Source organism: Blennius ocellaris (genome assembly GCF_963422515.1).
Source record: "Blennius ocellaris genome assembly, chromosome: 21".
NCBI lineage: Eukaryota > Metazoa > Chordata > Actinopteri > Blenniiformes > Blenniidae > Blennius > Blennius ocellaris.
Genome location: NC_137670.1, coordinates 949154 through 971546, shown reverse-complemented (window position 1 = coordinate 971546; position 22393 = coordinate 949154). Strand labels below are relative to the sequence as shown.

General features: G+C 44.9%; 1 protein-coding gene across 1 annotated transcript in view; it reads right to left on the bottom strand.

Moving 5' to 3' along the window:
* LOC308145487 (RNA binding protein fox-1 homolog 3-like) overlaps window positions 1–22393 on the bottom strand; it is a gene marked incomplete at both ends in the record, with an annotated part of 35217 nt that overhangs the window by 2000 nt on the left and 10824 nt on the right. Inside the window, 10 exons of the mRNA XM_080516943.1 lie at window positions 779–843; window positions 1026–1065; window positions 1958–2090; window positions 2672–2725; window positions 2973–3033; window positions 5145–5237; window positions 5586–5639; window positions 8160–8306; window positions 12769–13020; window positions 20975–21072. Of these exons, the coding sequence (XP_080373069.1) occupies window positions 779–843; window positions 1026–1065; window positions 1958–2090; window positions 2672–2725; window positions 2973–3033; window positions 5145–5237; window positions 5586–5639; window positions 8160–8306; window positions 12769–13020; window positions 20975–21072 (997 nt within the window). The remainder of the gene's footprint in view (window positions 1–778; window positions 844–1025; window positions 1066–1957; window positions 2091–2671; window positions 2726–2972; window positions 3034–5144; window positions 5238–5585; window positions 5640–8159; window positions 8307–12768; window positions 13021–20974; window positions 21073–22393) is intronic.

The window sequence follows — 22393 nt, the reverse complement described above, 5'->3', positions numbered from 1 at the left end:
TCTTTTCATTTTAATTATTTTTATTTTTATTATTATTATTATTATTATTTATTATTATTATTATCATCATTAATATTATTATTATTATTATGATTAATATGATTATTATCATCATTATTGTTAATATTAATATGCTCATTATTATTATTATCATCATCATCATTATTATTATTATTATTATTATTATTATTATTATTATTATTATTATTATTATTATTATTATTATTATTATTATTATATCCAGCAGTGGCCTGGTGGGGGCCTGGGAGGGACACACCACCCCCAGGAAAGTAAAGAAAGTGTGTGTGTGTGTGTGTGTGTGTGTGTGTGTGTGTGTGTGTGTGTGTGTGTGTGTGTGTGTGTGTGTGTGTGTGTGTGTGTGTGTGTAGCGCCACCTGCTGGTAACAGGAAGTGGGGTGACAACGCTGCTTGCAGCTTTAATTGAGTTTTAACTTTGGAACAACAGAATGTGTTACAATAATAAACTATATACATGCAAAGTATGAATTCTAGAACAAATATGATCGTTTATATATACATTGAACCTACTCTTGTTTATCTTTGATTGTTTTCCAAATGGAAGTAAGGCAAGGCAAGGCAAGGTGAAATGTATTATAGAGGACCATTCAAACACGGGGCTTTACAAAGAAATCAAAGAAATTAAAATAATACAGAAAACCTTTACAGAGAAAGAAAACCAATGAGTTTCCATGTTGAATGAAACTCTAGATTTACTCTACACTGACGGCATTGATCGCGAGGAGTTGATCCAGCATACCTGTCGCTGTACGCCGTTGCCGTGGTAACGGCCGGCTGGGCACACCTGTAGGCTGCATAGCCCCCCTGCGGAGAGACCGGGCCAATCAGTCACTTCACAACCACAGAAAAAAAATGCCTTCTGGAGCTAAAATAAGCTAATGCCTCAAATACTCGATCAAAAAAACACAACAACATTCCATATTATTGATCCAACATAAATCACTGAACACAGAAACATTAAAAATGACTAGCATCTCTTGACTTACATATATTTCTGCCCCATAAAAGCCGTCTTGGTAGAGCACACTGCCAACACAGAGAGTGAGAGTGTGTGTTATTGAATCAGAGCCTAAAGACTGAGAATAGACCGTCTTCTGCGTAACGTTCGCTCCGTGTGGAGACGAATGATCAGGCTGCAGCAGCAACAGAAGGAAAAATACAGAATCTCCCCAAGGTAATATTGGAACGTCTGATGCAGCTCGGCCTCTTTTCCCTCCAGACACATTAATTATAGGAGATTAAATCTCAACCTCTTTGAGCCAAGACACTTTTTTCAAAATCTGGAGTCACACCGCCACCCGGAAATGTTAAAAGTTTAAACTCTGTAGCCTCTATTAACAATATAAAGTCTTTCTCATCAAAGTTTGATCAACAGGAATCCAGTAAATCCAGAAAGCAAGGACTTTTTTTAATAGTGCCTCCCTCAGTGTGAAACCTGGACCTGATGGATGAAGAGCTGAGATCCTGGTTTTCAAAAACTTCTCCATCACTGTCACTGACACAGTACTTTGATACAAGATGGTAGCAGGAGGTGGAGATGAACCACACTGACGTCTGTCACTTTACATTTCACCGGCAAAGTTCTGTGCTGCCCTCTAGTGGTGAAGAGTATTTATACATCATTACTCTGCAACACACTGTCGCTGTGAGAGTGAATGATTTTTTAGAAATAAATGTGAAATTAGATAATCTCGCGGAAACACCACCGTGGTTGAAGAACACTGGCTTAGGTTCAAGGTTCAAGGTTCAAGGTTCAAGGTGTTTTATTTGTCATCTCAACAGTAAAAGCAGGTTTCACAGTGTAATGAATTCTTACTTTGCCGTCTCCCCCGGTGCCGACGTGCATAAATAAATAAGTATACACACAAGAAAATAGAATAAAATAAAATAAAATATAAAATAAAATAAAATAACTTACGCTCCATACGCAGGGATGGATGGAGGAGGAGGTGCAGCACGGAAGGTGTTGTAGACGGTGCGGCCCCTCCCTCTCAGATGAGCCCCTCTGAAGGCCACTGCAGCTCCTGTACTGGGGTATGGAAGACCTGTGACTAACACACACACACACACACACACACACACACACACACACACACACACACACACACACACACACACGAAGACAAACAGAGGGGGGGTATATATTCAATACGTTACATTAAAACATTTTAATTTCCATATTAAAGCTTTCAACCAATCACATTCCAGCCATCATCTGTTGCCAGGTAAAGAAACCACATATTTAATAGCTTGTCAACCGACAACGGCTGAACAAGGAGAGGAAAGAGATTATTTATTGTTAAATCCCAACAAAAGCTCGTCATAGTTGAGACGATATTAAGAAACGCGTGAATTATCTGTACAACAGGTATTCGGTTCTCATGAGAAGTGAAAGGAAGATGGATTCTGTGTACAAATCCGGATTTTTGGTGAGTAAAATGTTGCTGTTTTGCTAAATAAAGTTTTTATTCCATGAGGTTATTTATTCGTGGCGCTTATTAAGTTCAGTGTGGCGTCTCGGGGTTGTTGTTGATGTCGTTGCTGTACATTTCACACAAACAGGTCAGATGTTTCCCACCTGGATCGTCCTCCACCTTTTCAGTGTGACCGATGTCCCGGTGTGATTCGTTACCTGCGTAAAGCTCCGGCCCGTACACCGCTCCAACCACCGGGTTCAGCTTCCAGCCTGCAGCACACACACACACACAGTTGGGATTTTACATTTCGGTGATTAGGATTAAATTACTGTAAGTAATGGATTACCCAAAGTGATAAATCACTGGAAGTGGTTTGTACTGTGAGTTTAACATCTCTGCTATAATGATTTATCTGGAAATGCAGGAAAACAGATTATTTGTTTCAAGATTTCTCGTTTCCTTTAAAAAAAAAAAACCAACACAATATGTGTTGTAATGTAGCCGTTTGTTTCTTACTGCTTGTGTACTGGTTTGCCATCTTCTTGTTGGTCATTACTCTGGCTGTGGCATTGTTGACCTGTCAGCAAACAAACAAACAGGTGTGAGGTTGGAATCACAGACAACAACAATGTGAACACCAAGGGATTTGTAGTTTTCTTGTTGTTGTTGTTTTTTTTTTACATGCAATGCAAGTAATTGTCACTTCCAGTGAGGGAAACCTGCTGGGGATCAAAGGTCAAAGGTCAAAAACACAAAAAGTCAGAAAAGCTATGAAATCAAGGACGAACTCTCGGAATGTCGCTGCAGTTTGGAAAACTATTGAAATACTTTTTGCACTTCTTCTTTTTTTTTTTTTAATTGAGGAGGTTTATGTATATTTGGATGCAATTCCTGCCAACTTGAAGACGTGATCGTCGCCAGTGTGACGTAATCTGGATTACAGTGAAAATCATTGTTGATGTGCACAAATAGAGACGCACCGATACCGACACCACTATCAGGTATCAGATCCGATACCGTGTGGTGTACTTGTACTCATATTCGTGATACCGTGTGGTGTACTTGTACTCATATTCGTGATACCGTGTGGTGTACTTGTACTCATATTCGTGACACCGTGTGGTGTACTTGTACTCATATTCGTGATACCGTGTGGTGTACTTGTACTCATATTCGTGATACCGTGTGGTGTACTTGTACTCATATTCGTGATACCGTGTGGTGTACTTGTACTCATATTCGTGATACCGATACCGATATTATGTGACGTCCCCTGATGGACGAGCGATGTTTGGAGCAGCAGAGTTAGCCTGATGTCGCTCATTAGTTTAACTGCTACTGAGCCCTGCTACATGCTACATGCTAACATAGTTCAGGGCTCACACACCAGCGATGCTACATGCTAATGTAGTTCAGGGCTCACACACCAGCGATGCTACATGCTAATGTAGTTCAGGGCTCACACACCAGCGATGCTACATGCTAATGTGGTTCAGGGCTCACACACCAGCGATGCTACATGCTAATGTGGTTCAGGGCTCACACACCAGCGATGCTACATGCTAATGTAGTTCAGGGCTCACACACCAGCGATGCTACATGATAATGTGGTTCAGGGCTCACACACCAGCGATGCTACATGCTAATGTGGTTCAGGGCTCACACACCAGTGATGCTACATGCTACATGCTAACGTAGTTCGGGGCTCACACACCGGCGATGCTACATGCTACATGCTAAAGTGTGACCGATCCACCCATTGACCTGGACCGTGTGGCGGGACACTGTCCCTCCGTCTCCAGCCAACGGTACTCGCGGTGCGGCGTGCGGACGGACGCCGTACGCCGCACTACGCGTACTGCAGCGGCGCTACGCTGGAGCCTCCGGGGCCGTTTGAGGTGTGACGTGGCGTCGACGCCGCCGTGGCTCAGAGCAACACTTTGTCTGCAGCTCACCTGTCGACAGGTGTCACAGTGTCGTGATCACCTTCGTCTCAGCGTCTTCGGCGGGGGGTGTTGTTGTTGTTGTTGTTGTTGTTGTTGTTGTCGTGGGCGCAAAGGAGCCCCGTTCCCCGCGAGCGTACAGAGACGGCGCACCGAGCAGAGACAAAAACAAACACCCCTTTAAAATGCGTATTTTTTTTCACACCTTTGACAAAGTTGAACGCCTCTGAATGAATAAACGGAGAACATCTTTCTCTTTCTCTTTCTATTTCCGTCATCTTGTCTGTTTAAGAAACTGTGACGTAAAGTCCTCCTCACTACTTTTAGTGGTTTTCCACCTTAGTCAGGAAAAATTCTAAGAAAAATCTTAAATTTCGAGGAATTCGAAGGTTTTTCCTGCGTGACGTCACTAAGAGCTGCTCTTGCAGGAAACGTGGAAACAAGACAAAACTGCCAAAAAGATTCATCAGTTTTAAAGACGATAAAAGACAGATTTTCGAGTTGGAATTCATTATAAAACAAGTAGAAAACTCTTTTTCACCTCATGCATTAAAAAAAAACACTCCACAAATTCCATGAATGACGGGGGAACGTCTTCACACTGCCACACCTGAAAAGGCCTTTGCTTTCTCACGGATCACGATTCGGCATGCAGCGTTCAAATGCAGCAGGCAGGTGGAGGAGGAGGAGGAGGAGGAGGAGGAGGAGGAGGAGGAGGAGGAGGAGGAGGAGCAGGAGGAGGCACCTCGATTTTGCGTCCCTCTACGACGGTGCCGTTGACTTTGTCTCGCGCTCGGTCGGCATCTGCACACGTGTCAAACGTTACAAACCCGAAGCCCTGCGGCGGCCGGGAGGCGGGGTTGGAGGTCAAGCGACGACGATGGCGGAAGTCCAGGGAATGAGACGAAGACGCGAACAGCGGGGGGGAAAGGAGACAAGAGAGAGACACAGAGGACAGACGAGAGAGGACAGTCAGGACAAGGGTCTCTACGTCTAGAAGCACAAGCCAGAGACACGTCGGGCGCGGTTGAGACAGACACGGGGAAACAGAGCTGGAGACGGAACCACGACGAATTATTTATTTATTTGTTTATTTATTTATGTATTTTTCTCTAAATTTGCATGAACAAAACAGCACAGAGACAAACGCATGTCAGACACGAAGCTGCAGACGTCGTCCGCTTACCTTAGAGCCTCGCTCGTTGAAAATAATCTCCACATCCAGGATCTTGCCAAATTGCTGTGAGAAGCAGGGGAGGAGGAGGAAAGAAGAGGAGAGAGAGAGAGAGAGAGGGAGAGAGAGAGAGGAAGGAGACAAAACAAGGTGGTTTTAGTAAAAATACAAATAATCCATCAGGCAGCTTAATTTTTGTGATTATCTCTTAACGAAAACTTCTCTGAAGGCTTTTTAAATCCATTTCATCTTTCTAATGCAACTGGTACATGAATTGCTTTTTTTTTTTTTTTTTTTTTTTTATGTTTGTGTGACTGAATATTTGTTCACAGTGATGATGAGGTTCTGTCCCTCCAACATGTTCCATTATGGAGATTCTGCAAGGCCACCTCACTCCCATGATTTTGAATCTTTAAGAAACAAAATAAAATCATTTAGTCAACCTTGGATCGAGACCAGAGTTTTATTTGGGGGGCAACATGAAGCCCACGTTTGTCCTCAATTGACCAGCAAAATGGCAGCATAAGAACTTTTCAGGCTGTTTTCGAGTGAAAACACAAAACTTTTGCTCCAGAGCGTCGTGACCTCCCGACTGCTCAGTTGTGTAAACGGAGCCTCACTGTTGTTCTGCTGCTCCACCACAGTGTCATCAGCATATAGACTGCTTCTTCCACACTGATGTGGATGACAGGGTCCTGAAAGGGACTGAATAAATACCAACGTGAGATCGAGTAAGGAGAGTTGAAGAGTCTCAGAACATTTTATTTAACAAATAATGAGCGGATCGTGGATGTAGAACTCCGTTCTCCATCGTCAAGTCTTCAGTAATACTGTGAGACTCACATCCTCTGTGTCTACGGCTCCATTGTTGCACTGACGTGTTAATGGAAATGAGAATATTCACAGGTTGTGCCTCCACCTTGGAAGGCGGGGTGGTGAGAGTGGAACCCCGTGGAGTGACTGTGAAGCAGAGACATCAAGACATTAAGGAGGACGCTGACATACCTGGAACACCAGAAGCCTTCGGAGCCACTGGTGAGGCAGGAAGAGGTGTCATTAAAAGTCCATTAGCACAACCCCCCCCCCCTGCTGTGTATGTGTGTGTTTGTGCTCCCTACATGTGTGCTCAGCACATAATGCCTCATTCAGGACCCCCCACCCTCTGGGGTTGTAACATTAAGGACCCCCTGGAGGCTGCCCCACTAAATGCTTGCTTATTAATTAAAGCCAGAGACTCCGTGCAGGACACCGGTCCTGCATCGTTTTCCAGTCTGAACGACGTCTCCTGCATCTCGAAAACGAGACAACTGCCTCAGAGGAGTGTTGGTACGAATGCCAATTATCGTTCTACCATTAAAACACCGTTTTCCCAGTAAGTTCCTCCCAAATGTGTTTTTCTGATTATGACTTGGACTCCAACCAGCCGGGGTAATGAAGCCAGTCTCATCCTCTTCTGAGGCCATTTGGTTGGTTTTTTTTTCACCTGATGGTTTTGTGCTGCAGCGTTCTGAACTCAACCATCACTTCTTCACTCATCCGACCTGAACTTCCTTCTCAACATGTCAGTGAGGTGATTGCTGTTTATTACTGGGCCGTTGGTGTCGACAGGTTTATGGCTGCAGCGCCTCTGATTGAACTTCTTTAAAGCCTTCGTCTCAGACTCTTGTGTTGCGTTTTGCTATTACAGCTTTGGCTGAAGCGACACTGAATTCCGTTTGCAGCGACGCTCCGATGGAACGACCGCTTCCGTTTGCACTGCGATGGTCGATTAGACCAGAGTTTTACAACCTCTGGTGTTTCCTCCAGACCGTCAGCTGAGTCGTGGGAAATTATCACATTTCACATTGTTTTCTAAACAAACATTTGCTCTCACAGCGACAGTGTGTTGCAGAGTAATCATGCATAAATACTCTTCACCACTAGAGGGCAGCACAGAACTTTGCCGGTGAAATGTAAAGTGACAGACGTCAGTGTGGTTCATCTCCACCTCCTGCTACCATCTTGTATCAAAGTACTGTGTCAGTGACAGTGATGGAGAAGTTTTTGAAAACCAGGATCTCAGCTCTTCATCCATCAGGTCCAGGTTTCACACTGAGGGAGGCACTATTAAAAAAAGTCCTTGCTTTCTGGATTTACTGGATTCCTGTTGATAAAACTTTGATGAGAAAGACTTTATATTGTTAATAGAGGCTACAGAGTTTAACATTTTAACATTTTCAGGTGGAGGTGTGACTCCAGAGTTTTACAAAGACAAAAGTGTGTCTCGGCTCAAAAAGGTTGAAAAACACTGGATTATAGGAACCGTGATCAGGACGGCGTGCGGCCCCACGCCTTCTAACGGGAGTGTTCACTGACATCTTCAACCTCTCGCTGCAACAAGCTGGTAACTAGTACCTGTAACGAGTTACTAGATGTCAGTACCGAGCACCGGGGCAGGAAACTGGGAAAGAATGAAGACCGATCATTTCACCCTTCTGTCTCCCTTCATTCTTACTCGTCACCGGACTGGGAGGCCTGTGAATGGGTCGCAGTGGTCAGTGGCTCAGTACAGACAAGCTGTGGGTCAGTAGAGAAATCCTTTCTCACCCCAAACATCTGCCGCAGGTCAGGGTCTCGGAACCGGAAAGGGATGTTGGAGATGTGTAGCCTCTTGGGCTGTTGCTTCTCCGAAGGCTCGTTGGACTGCAGGTGGACTTGCTGAGGTCCGTCCATGTGGACCAGGTCCTCGGCCGGCTGCAGGGAGACACAGCGGGTCGCCAGCGTCAACACCACCCGGACAACTGACGTGGACGTGGAGAGTCCAAGCTGACAGGTCAGGGTGACGGAGCTCCGGCTTGTAAACAACAGGGCATTTAACAACGGTCTAGGCCCGGGTCTAAGCCCAGGTCAAGGCCCAGGCCCAGACCCAGACCCAGGTCTAGGTCTAGGCCCAGGTCAAGGCCCAGCCCCAGGTCCAGGAGCTTCAGTACCAGGTTGTCCAGGATGATAGTGTTAAAAGCTAAACTGAAATTGATGAATAGTATTCTTGCTTAGATGTTTTGATTGAGTTGAGTTGATAGGAGCTGGTAGGAACTGGTAGGAGTTAGTGGGAACTGGTAGGAGGTAGTAGGAACTGGTAGGAGATAGTAGGAACTGGTAGGAGCTAGTGGGAACTGGTAGAAGTTAGTAGGAACTGGTAGGAGCTGGTAGGAGTTAGTGGGAACTGGTAGGAGGTAGTAGGAACTGGTAGGAGATAGTAGGAACTGGTAGGAGCTAGTGGGAACTGGTAGAAGTTAGTAGGAACTGGTAGGAGTTAGTAGGAACTGGTAGGAGCCAGTGGGAACTGGTAGAAGCTGGTAGGAACTGGTGGGAGCTAGTGGGGACTGGTAGGAGCTAGTGGGAACTGGTAGAAGTTAGTAGGAACTGGTAGGAGCTGGTAGGAGTTAGTGGGAACTGGTAGGAGGTAGTAGGAACTGGTAGGAGATAGTAGGAACTGGTAGGAGTTAGTGGGAACTGGTAGGGGGTAGTAGGAACTGGTAGGAGTTAGTAGGAACTGGTAGGAGCCAGTGGGAACTGGTAGAAGCTGGTAGGAACTGGTAGGAGCTAGTGGGAACTGGTAGGATGTGGTAGGAACTGGTAGGAGCTAGTGGGAACTGGTCGTAGCTGGTAGAACCTGGTAGGAGCTTGTAGGATTTTGGAGCTCTTGGCTGATTGGGAAAATCCAGTTTGGTGAAATTAGCACCACCTTCCCGTCGTTTGTGACGGAGGCCAAACTCTGAAACTCTATTTCTGGTCTTTTAATTTTACACGTGTGATTCGTGAGTGACGAACACAAGAACTGTGTTCGAAAGGCTCAACTGAAGAGAGCCTGAATTAATTTGGACTTCAATCCCAGAACAACAGACAGACACTGATAATCCCAGAACAACAGACAGACACTGATAATCCCAGAACAACAGACAGACACTGATAATCCCAGAGCAACAGACGGATACTGATAATCCCAGAGCAACAGACAGATACTGATAATCCCAGAACAACAGACAGACACTGATAATCCCAGAGCAACAGACAGATACTGATAATCCCAGAACAACAGACAGACACTGATAATCCCAGAACAACAGACAGATACTGATAATCCCAGAACAACAGACAGATACTGATAATCCCAGAACAACAGACAGACACTGATAATCCCAGAACAACAGACAGACACTGATACTCCCAGAACAACAGACAGACACTGATAATCCCAGAACAACAGACAGATACTGATAATCCCAGAACAACAGACAGACACTGATAATCCCAGAACAACAGACAGACACTGATAATCCCAGAACAACAGACAGACACTGATAATCCCAGAACAACAGACAGACACTGATAATCCCAGAGCAAGAGACAGATACTGATAATCCCAGAGCAACAGACAGACACTGATAATCCCAGAACAACAGACAGATACTGATAATCCCAGAGCAATAGACAGATACTGATAATCCCAGAGCAACAGACAGACACTGATAATCCTAGAACAACAGACAGATACTGATAATCCCAGAGCAACAGACGGATACTGATAATCCTAGAACAACAGACGGATACTGATAATCCCAGAGCAACAGACGGATACTGATAATCCTAGAACAACAGACGGATACTGATAATCCCAGAGCAACAGACGGATACTGATAATCCTAGAACAACAGACAGATACTGATAATCCCAGAGCAACAGACGGATACTGATAATCCTAGAACAACAGACGGATACTGATAATCCCAGAGCAACAGACGGATACTGATAATCCCAGAGCAACAGACGGATACTGATAATCCCAGAACAACAGACAGATACTGATAATCCCAGAACAACCGACAGATACTGATAATCCCAGAGCAACAGACGGATACTGATAATCCCAGAGCAACAGACGGATACTGATAATCCCAGAGCAACAGACGGATACTGATAATCCCAGAACAACAGACAGACACTGATAATCCCAGAACAACAGACAGATACTGATAATCCCAGAACAACAGACAGATACTGATAATCCCAGAACAACAGACAGATACTGATAATCCCAGAGCAACCGACGGATACTGATAATCCCAGAGCAACAGACGGATACTGATAATCCCAGAACAACAGACAGACACTGATAATCCCAGAACAACAGACGGATACTGATAATCCCAGAGCAACAGACGGATACTGATAATCCCAGAGCAACAGACGGATACTGATAATCCCAGAACAACAGACAGATACTGATAATCCCAGAACAACAGACAGATACTGATAATCCCAGAGCAACAGACGGATACTGATAATCCCAGAGCAACAGACGGATACTGATAATCCCAGAGCAACAGACGGATACTGATAATCCCAGAACAACAGACAGACACTGATAATCCCAGAACAACAGACAGATACTGATAATCCCAGAACAACAGACAGATACTGATAATCCCAGAACAACAGACAGATACTGATAATCCCAGAGCAACAGACGGATACTGATAATCCCAGAGCAACAGACGGATACTGATAATCCCAGAACAACAGACAGACACTGATAATCCCAGAACAACAGACAGATACTGATAATCCCAGAGCAACAGACGGATACTGATAATCCCAGAGCAACAGACGGATACTGATAATCCCAGAACAACAGACAGATACTGATAATCCCAGAGCAACAGACGGATACTGATAATCCCAGAACAGACAGACACTGATAATCCCAGAACAACAGACAGACACTGATAATCCCAGAGCAACAGACGGATACTGATAATCCCAGAACAACAGACAGATACTGATAATCCCAGAGCAACAGACGGATACTGATAATCCCAGAACAGACAGACACTGATAATCCCAGAACAACAGACAGACACTGATAATCCCAGAACAGACAGACACTGATAATCCCAGAACAACAGACAGACACTGATAATCCCAGAACAACAGACAGACACTGATAATCCCAGAACAACAGACAGATACTGATAATCCCAGAACAACAGACAGATACTGATAATCCCAGAACAACAGACAGATACTGATAATCCCAGAGCAACCGACGGATACTGATAATCCCAGAGCAACAGACGGATACTGATAATCCCAGAACAACAGACAGACACTGATAATCCCAGAACAACAGACGGATACTGATAATCCCAGAGCAACAGACGGATACTGATAATCCCAGAGCAACAGACGGATACTGATAATCCCAGAACAACAGACAGATACTGATAATCCCAGAACAACAGACAGATACTGATAATCCCAGAGCAACAGACGGATACTGATAATCCCAGAGCAACAGACGGATACTGATAATCCCAGAGCAACAGACGGATACTGATAATCCCAGAACAACAGACAGACACTGATAATCCCAGAACAACAGACAGATACTGATAATCCCAGAACAACAGACAGATACTGATAATCCCAGAACAACAGACAGATACTGATAATCCCAGAGCAACAGACGGATACTGATAATCCCAGAGCAACAGACGGATACTGATAATCCCAGAACAACAGACAGACACTGATAATCCCAGAACAACAGACAGATACTGATAATCCCAGAGCAACAGACGGATACTGATAATCCCAGAGCAACAGACGGATACTGATAATCCCAGAACAACAGACAGATACTGATAATCCCAGAGCAACAGACGGATACTGATAATCCCAGAACAGACAGACACTGATAATCCCAGAACAACAGACAGACACTGATAATCCCAGAGCAACAGACGGATACTGATAATCCCAGAACAACAGACAGATACTGATAATCCCAGAGCAACAGACGGATACTGATAATCCCAGAACAGACAGACACTGATAATCCCAGAACAACAGACAGACACTGATAATCCCAGAACAGACAGACACTGATAATCCCAGAACAACAGACAGATACTGATAATCCCAGAGCAACAGACAGATACTGATAATCCCAGAACAACAGACGGATACTGATAATCCCAGAACAACAGACAGACACTGATAATCCCAGAACAGACAGACACTGATAATCCCAGAACAACAGACAGATACTGATAATCCCAGAACAGACAGACACTGATAATCCCAGAACAACAGACAGACACTGATAATCCCAGAACAACAGACAGACACTGATAATCCCAGGCGACAGACTCACCGGTGCTGCGTCGGCGTTCAGGGCCGGTCTGGTGGCGTCGCTCTGGTTGTGCGACGGCGTGTAGAGCGTCAGGACCGGCTGGCCCACGGTACCGGGCCCTGGGTAGTCGGGGGCCGGGGGGCCGTGGGCCGGGGGGCCGGGGGCCGGGGGGCCGTGGGCTGGGGGGTACTCACTGGGAGGAGGAACTGGGTACTGGGCTGCCGGGAAGGTCTGGGACACTGGTTCTGGATCAGCCGGGGCCTCGTGGTCACCCTGGGGGGTAACAGACAGAGAAAAGAGAGAGAGAGAGAGAGAGAGAGAGAGAGAGAGAGAGAGAGAGAGAGAGAGAGAGAGATTTAATTTGAGATGGTGAATATTTAAAAACTTGTAGGTGAACGATCAACGTTGTCTTCATTCTATCCAACAGATTTTATGATCCTCTGATCGATGGAAGAGCAACACGTCACTCTGGATAGAAAAAATGATGTGTTCTCCTCTCTCACTCCATTCTCTCCTCTCTCACTCCATTCTCTCCTCTCTCACTCCATTCTCTCCTCTCTCACTCCATTCTCCTCTCTCACTCCATTCTCTCCTCTCTCACTCCATTCTCCTCTCTCACTCCATTCTCTCCTCTCTCACTCCATTCTCTCCTCTCTCACTCCATTCTCTCCTCTCTCACTCTCCTCTCTCACTCCATTCTCTCCTCTCTCACTCCACTCTCCTCTCTCACTCCATTCTCTCCTCTCTCACTCCACTCTCCTCTCTCCCTCCATTCTCTCCTCTCTCACTCCACTCTCCTCTCTCACTCCATTCTCTCCTCTCTCACTCCACTCTCCTCTCTCACTCCATTCTCTCCTCTCTCACTCCATTCTCTCCTCTCTCACTCCACTCTCCTCTCTCCCTCCATTCTCTCCTCTCTCACTCCACTCTCCTCTCTCACTCCATTCTCTCCTCTCTCACTCCACTCTCCTCTCTCACTCCATTCTCTCCTCTCTCACTCCATCCTCTCCTCTCACTCCATTCTCTCCTCTCTCACTCCATTCTCCTCTCTCACTCCACTCTCCTCTCTCACTCCACTCTCCTCTCTCACTCCCTCCTCTCCTCTCTTCTCACTCCATCTCCCTCAAACACTCGGTTGTTCTTCATTCTTCACATCTGTTGTAAAAGTCTGTGTGTTACTTCAGTTGAAGTGATGACGTGAGGATTTTCTGCTGACTCAGCACTATTGACATTCCAGATATGAAGACACACCGCCGGCAGGCGACACGTCAAATGATCCTATTTCTTAATTTCGTCTCAGGAACAAAGGATCGATAGAAATTGGTGGAGACATTTTCTTGTTATCGGTCCATTAATTCACACAGAATCCCGCTGACCGACGCTGATCCTGGATTCAGCCGCACTTTATGAAACTCCCGACGTCGAACTGGACCAAACAGGACATCGAGCGTCTATTGTGATTGTGCCGACGTGGCAGTTTTTCATCTGGGGTGTGCTGACTCCAGGGAAAAGTTGTAGATCTGTGATCAGGCTAAACAAGCAGAGTGCAGCGGCAGAATTTGCATTTATGCAAGAGAGGTGGAGAGAGAGAGAGAGAGGGAGAGAGAGAGAGAGAGAGAGAGAGAGAGAGAGAGAGAGAACATGCATGTTTTAAAGAGTTAAACTGATTTATTCCTGTAATCGTTGACTAAGTGGAGATGAAAGGACTGAATTGGTGCGTCGCTCCTCAGGAAGTTGTTTTAAAATGAACCTCAAGCAGAGAAAACTGCAGTGAGATGAAAGGTGTAGCGAAGGAATGGAGAGAAAACCGGAGAGCGAGAGAGGAACAAGCAGGGTTCAGTGAAACAGACATCTCAGCAGTGTGTCCTCCCGTCTCCTCATCTCATCCTCCTGGACCCACAAAGGGTTTTGTGGACAGTCTGAATCTCAATGATCAAAGGAAATGAGGCCCGTTGCTTCCTTTAGACCAGGGGTGTCCAACATGTGGCCCGGGGGCCAGAAGCGGCCCCGCCAGAGGATCTAATCCGGCCGCCATGGGATTTATTATATTTTTTTTTTTAAGTATAAATATGAAAACTGACAGAGGCTGATGTAAAAACACTAGATTGGCAAAAATGACATTCAAAACCGCCTTTGGTCAGAATGAATTAATGCGTCTGTGGAGGTCACATGACACAACGCCTTTCACAATAAAACAACGAGTCCAATTTATGTCATGGTGTGTCTGATATTTGATATGTCTGATGTCATGTTGATGTCATGCTGATGTCATACTGACGTCATGTTGATGTCATGCTGATGTCATACTGACGTCATGTTGATGTCATGCTGATGTCATACTGACGTCATGTTGATGTCATGCTGATGTCATGCTGACGTCATGTTGATGTCATGCTGATGTCATGCTGACGTCATGTTGATGTCATGCTGATGTCATGCTGATGTCATGTTGATGTCATACTGACGTCATGTTGATGTCATGTTGACGTCATGTTGATGTCATGCTGATGTCATGCTGATGTCATACTGACGTCATGTTGATGTCATGCTGATGTCATGCTGACGTCATGTTGATGTCATGCTGATGTCATGCTGATGTCATGTTGATGTCATACTGACGTCATGTTGATGTCATGTTGACGTCATGTTGATGTCATGTTGATGTCATGTTGATGTCATGTTGATGTCATGCTGATGTCATGTTGATGTCATACTGACGTCATGTTGACGTCATGCTGATGTCATGCTGATGTCATGTTGATGTCATACTGACGTCATGTTGATGTCATGTTGATGTCATGCTGATGTCATGTTGATGTCATACTGACGTCATGTTGACGTCATGCTGATGTCATGCTGATGTCATGTTGATGTCACGCTGATGTCATGTTGATGTCATGTTGATGTCATGCTGATGTCATGCTGATGTCATGCTGATGTCATGTTGATGTCATGCTGACGTCATGTTGATGTCATGCTGATGTCATGCTGATGTCATGTTGATGTCATACTGACGTCATGTTGATGTCATGTTGACGTCATGTTGATGTCATGTTGATGTCATGTTGATGTCATGTTGATGTCATGCTGATGTCATGTTGACGTCATACTGACGTCATGTTGACGTCATGCTGATGTCATGCTGATGTCATGTTGATGTCATACTGACGTCATGTTGATGTCATGTTGATGTCATGCTGATGTCATGTTGATGTCATGTTGATGTCATGTTGATGTCATGCTGACGTCATGTTGATGTCATGCTGATGTCATGCTGATGTCATGTTGATGTCATACTGACGTCATGTTGATGTCATGTTGATGTCATGTTGACGTCATGTTGATGTCATGTTGATGTCATGTTGATGTCATGTTGATGTCATGCTGATGTCATGTTGATGTCATGCTGACGTCATGTTGACGTCATGCTGATGTCATGCTGATGTCATGTTGATGTCATACTGACGTCATGTTGATGTCATGTTGACGTCATGTTGATGTCATGTTGATGTCATGTTGACGTCATGTTGATGTCATGCTGATGTCATGTTGATGTCATGTTGATGTCATGCTGATGTCATGTTGATGTCATGTTGATGTCATGTTGATGTCATGCTGATGTCATGTTGATGTCATACTGACGTCATGTTGACGTCATGCTGATGTCATGCTGATGTCATGTTGATGTCATACTGACGTCATGTTGATGTCATGTTGACGTCATGTTGATGTCATGTTGATGTCATGTTGATGTCATGTTGATGTCATGCTGATGTCATGTTGATGTCATGCTGACGTCATGTTGACGTCATGCTGATGTCATGCTGATGTCATGTTGATGTCATACTGACGTCATGTTGATGTCATGTTGACGTCATGTTGATGTCATGTTGATGTCATGTTGACGTCATGTTGATGTCATGCTGATGTCATGTTGATGTCATGTTGATGTCATGCTGATGTCATGTTGATGTCATGTTGATGTCATGTTGATGTCATACTGACGTCATGTTGATGTCATGTTGACGTCATGTTGATGTCATGTTGATGTCATGTTGACGTCATGTTGATGTCATGCTGATGTCATGTTGATGTCATGTTGATGTCATGCTGATGTCATGTTGATGTCATGTTGATGTCATGTTGATGTCATGCTGATGTCATGTTGATGTCATGTTGATGTCATGTTGATGTCATGCTGATGTCATGTTGATGTCATACTGACGTCATGTTGACGTCATGCTGATGTCATGCTGATGTCATGTTGATGTCATACTGACGTCATGTTGATGTCATACTGATTTCATGCTGATGTCATGCTGATGTCATGCTGATGTCACGCAGACCAATAGAGCATCTTCCCCTCAAGCAGTTAGAGTGGAGGAGGTGCAACGTGGCCCAGCAGCAGCAGAATGAAGTCACACCTCCTCTCCTCCAACCAGCTCACTCAATTATTCAGCAGCTTCCAGACACCAGGCAGCCGCAGACCCTCTCCTCCCTCCTCCCCTCTTCCAGAGTGGCCATCCCTCCATCTCCATGTGTGGCATCAATAATTCAACCAGCGACCAGGCGGCAGGAAGAGAAACACCCTGGTCATCACCTCTCCACTTCTTCTTCTTCTTCTCCTCTTCCTCCGCCTGGAAGCACCTGAAGAATCTCTCCCTCTCTTCTCCCCGTCTCATTTTCTTTTCTTCCACTTCCACTGTTCCTTTCCATTGATTCCAGCACCTGGACGCATGTTGCATGTATGAGTGTGGATTGATTCAGTGATCAGGGCCGGTGGTAAATGTCTACGGTTCAAACGTTAACTTTATTTAAATACAGTGCGTCCGTCACCCACGTCACAACAATCCTTCCTTTCTAAGACGCAGACCTGCAGCCATGAAAAAAACTATTTCAACAGCCTGTTTAATTAACATACTTGTGAACAAACATCAGTTCATCTTTGAAAGCATTTTGGGACTCTGTTTACAATTTGTTATGAAACACAAGTATTCATAGGTTTACACCCAATTTCACTTCAGGGCAGTACTAGGCATACTCCTTTGTTACTACAAGAAATATGAAAGAATATTACTGTAGGAATTTGGAGTAAAGTACTCTTAAACTTGGATCTGTTGGTCGAAAATAATGCTCTATCGCCTGTTTTCAAATTGCAATAAAAAGAAATACTTCATAGGTTTATGCCTGATTCCACTTCAGGGCAATACTAGACATACCCCTTTGTTACTACAAGAAATATGAAAGAATATTACTGTACGAATTTGGAGTAAAGTACTCTTAAACTTGGATCTGTTGGTCGAAAATAATGCTCTATCGCCTGTTTTCAAATTGCAATAAAAAGAAATACTTCATAGGTTTATGCCTGATTCCACTTCAGGGCAATACTAGATATACCCCTTTACAACTGCAAGCAATATCAAAGAATATTACTGTAGGAATTTGGAGTAAAGTACTCTTAAACTTGGATCTGTTGGTCGAAAATAATGCTCTATCGCCTGTTTTCAAATTGCAATAAAAAGAAATACTTCATAGGTTTATGCCTGATTCCACTTCAGGGCAATACTAGACATACCCCTTTGTTACTACAAGAAATATGAAAGAATATTACTGTACGAATTTGGAGTAAAGTACTCTTAAACTTGGATCTGTTGGTCGAAAATAATGCTCTATCGCCTGTTTTCAAATTGCAATAAAAAGAAATACTTCATAGGTTTATGCCTGATTCCACTTCAGGGCAATACTAGACATACCCCTTTGTTACTACAAGAAATATGAAAGAATATTACTGTACGAATTTGGAGTAAAGTACTCTTAAACTTGGATCTGTTGGTCGAAAATAATGCTCTATCGCCTGTTTTCAAATTGCAATAAAAAGAAATACTTCATAGGTTTATGCCTGATTCCACTTCAGGGCAATACTAGATATACCCCTTTACAACTGCAAGCAATATCAAAGAATATTACTGTAGGAATTTGGAGTAAAGTACTCTTAAACTTGGATCTGTTGGTCAAAAATAATGGTCTCTCGCCTGTTTTCAAAACACAATAAAAAGGAATCCTTCATATGTCGCAGCCTGATTACAAATACAAGTTCGAAAGTAATTACTGGATATTGACGCCAGGAGTCTCCTGCTGATGGACACTGAGCCTGAGAACGACTCACTTTGCTCTCACTTCACACACGCAGTTGTTTCTTTCAGCGGCAGCCGGAAGCTGCAGGTTTTAATGAAGCCGCTGCAGAACGTGAACGTGAAGAACGTGTTGCTGCTTCCAAATCCAGGCAGTGCGTCAAGGAATAAAAAATATTAAAACCTGCTTTACTCACTTTCATCTAAATCTGCTGTCTGGGCCCAACACACAACGAACACTGTGCACACACACACATACACACACACACACACACACACACACACTCTTCTCGATAATGTTATATCCAGTATGGTAGGACTGTCCTGTAAAAGTTTAAAATCAGAATTCAGATTTATTTCATGTTTAAAATCGAATCATAAAATTAAAGCCCCTTCTTTTTTGGGGGGGGGGCTTTGATGTCTTTGATGTCTGTGACGGTGTCTTTTTACGGGTGTAAATCAAATCAAATAGAATCCAACTTTATTTATAGAGCACCTATCATGCATGTCCTCATTCGGGAGATTCTTACAGTTTTCAGGATGACTTCTGTTCACATATATTATCTTTCTTAAACTTATAAAAAAAAAGTCCTTTGAATCAATTTGAAGTTTATTCTCAGAACTAATCAACAACAAATAAGAATCAGCGATTACATCTGTCCCGCTGACCACAGAAATACATAGAAATACATCTATAATAAGTCAAATCTTTATTTAGCACTAGATTTCTCTAAGTGGAACTGAATAAAAAAAATCACAACAGGTTTGTTTTCGTCCTGTTTTGTTTGAAGAGTCCAGGTCGTGTCTGTTCGAACAAAAAGAAGAAAAAATCTACGTCTGAGTCGTTTAGTGTGAAATACTTTTGTGTATCAACTAACCAAGAACAGAACTTTGTATTTATTTTAGCAACTTTGGTAAAGCAATAAAATGCGATAATGTCGTTTCTGGAAAATGTTTTTACATTTTCGGCCGGTTTTCCTAAAAAAATAAAATGCTTATTGTAAATTAAATCAGTCAGATTACGTTGGGTGTTTGAAATAACAGACTGTAACTTGCCACAATATTTTAAATGTAGTTTTTTTCATCTGATGAAAGAAAAGTGAAGAAAAAGAAAGTCGGTGGATCAGATGTGATCGTTGGACTTTTGTCAGTTCAGGGAAAGTTCACCACCAAAAAGTCGTTTAAAATGAGTTCTGACCCAAAACATCACATAAAGCGTAGAATCACTGACCGTCACTGACCATAACTGACCGTCACTGACCATCACTGACCGTCACTGACCATAACTGACCGTCACTGACCGTCACTGACCATAACTGACCATAACTGACCATCACTGACCATCACTGACCATAACTGACCGTCACTGACCATCACTGACCGTCACTGACCATAACTGACCGTCACTGACCGTCACTGACCATAACTGACCATCACTGACCATCACTGACCATCACTGACCATAACTGACCGTCACTGACCATAACTGACCATAACTGACCATCACTGACCATAACTGACCGTCACTGACCATAACTGACCATCACTGACCATCACTGACCGTGACTGACCATCACTGACCACCACTGACCATAACTGACCATCACTGACTATAACTGACCATCACTGACAACGACTGACCATCACTGACCATCACTGACCATAACTAACCGTCACTGACCATAACCGACCATAACTGACCACCACTGACCACCACTGACCCTCACTGACCATAACTGACCACCACTGACCGTCACTGACCACAACGTGACGGCGCTCCAGACCGCGGCTCCTCCAGAGACAGACGTCCCTCCACCTGTTGGACAGACGTCGTCCAGTAAAAGACCACATGAGGAGCACCGGTGCTCCCTGTTAGGTCCTCAGATCAGCTGTGGGACAATCTGTCCGCTCAGACGTGTGAAACGAGACATCAGTCAAAACAAGTCCCCGGCGGGACGGAAGGAGACAACGAGACATCGGTCAAAACAAGTCCCCGGCGGGACGGAAGGAGACAACGAGACATCAGTCAAAACAAGTCCCCGGCGGGACGGAGACATCGGCGGACTGGTTGAGCAGCTCGGAGCGTCGGTACTCACCCAGAAGTACATCATCATCATCTCAGCCGGGGGTGGACGGGCTGGACGAGACAGGACGGGCTGGGCGAGACAGGACGGGCTGGACGAGACAGGACAAGCTGGACGAGACAGGACGGGCTGGACGAGACAGGACGGGCTAGATAAGACAGGACAAGCTGGACGAGACAGGACAAGCTGGACGAGACAGGACGGGCTGGACGAGACAGGACAAGCTGGACGAGACAGGACAGGCTGGACGAGACAAGACAAGCTGGACGAGACAGGACGGGCTGGACGAGACAGGACGGGCTAGATAAGACAGGACAAGCTGGACGAGACAGGACAAGCTGGACGAGACAGGACGGGCTGGACGAGACAGGACGGGCTGGACGAGACAGGACGGGCTGGACGAGACAAGACAAGCTGGACGAGACAGCACGAGGTCCAGCGCTCCTCCTCTTCTCTCCGATCTTCTGCTGTTTTCACAACATCACTTCTTTTCTGCACTTTTCTTCTTCAATCGTTTGACTTTTTCCATCAACTTTTTTTTGTTATTTTGTATCTTTTTCCAGTCGATCAGATGATCAGAAGATCAAAAGATCAAAGTCTCCAGCCTCAGAACTGCGCAGTGATTCTGACGTTTGTAGCGGCGCTATGAAGTCCTTTCACCCCCCCTTACCCCCCTCTACCCCCTCTACCCCCCGCTGAGTCCTCTGAAGAGGGACCTTCTGAGACTCTTCTCCTCCCTGAGTTCTTCTTCTTCTTCTTCTTCTTCTTCTTCTTCTTCTTCAAAACAAAAAAAAGCCTGTCAGCCGCGAGAAAAGCTCCAGAGAAGGAGGAAGAAGGAGGAGAGATGTTGTTCTGTGCTTCCTCTCACTTTGTAAGTCTTTTCCTTCACTTGTCCTCTTTCTCTCTCTCTCCTCCTCTCCTCTCCTCTCCTCTCCTCTCCCTCCTTCCTCAGTCGGAGCTCTCCCTCCCTCCACGTCTCATCCAGGTAGATCCATTCAGCCTCGTCCTCAGGATGGAGGGATGCCGATGCTGCTGATACGTGCTGGAAGTGGAGGAGGTGGGTGGAGGTTGGGGGAAGCCGAGGAGAGAGAGAGAGAGAGAGAGAGCGAGAGAGCGAGAGAGAGAGAGAGAGAGAGGGGAGGGGTGGAGCTTTTATACTTTGTTGTCAACGTGAGACAGCCAAAGATATCAACCGTTCCATTAAGGCGCACTGGGACGGTGTGGAGGTGGAGGAGGTGGAGGTGATGGAGGTGGAGGAGGAGGGAGGAGGAGGAGGTGATGGAGGTGGAGGAGGAGGAGGTGATGGAGGTGGAGGAGGAGGAGGTGATGGAGGTTGGAGGAGGAGGAACTGAGCAAAACAGCAGTCAGTGTTTATGTGAAGGAGGAAAGAGGAAAAGCTGCTGTTTGTCTTCCCTTTGTTCCTCCTGCTTC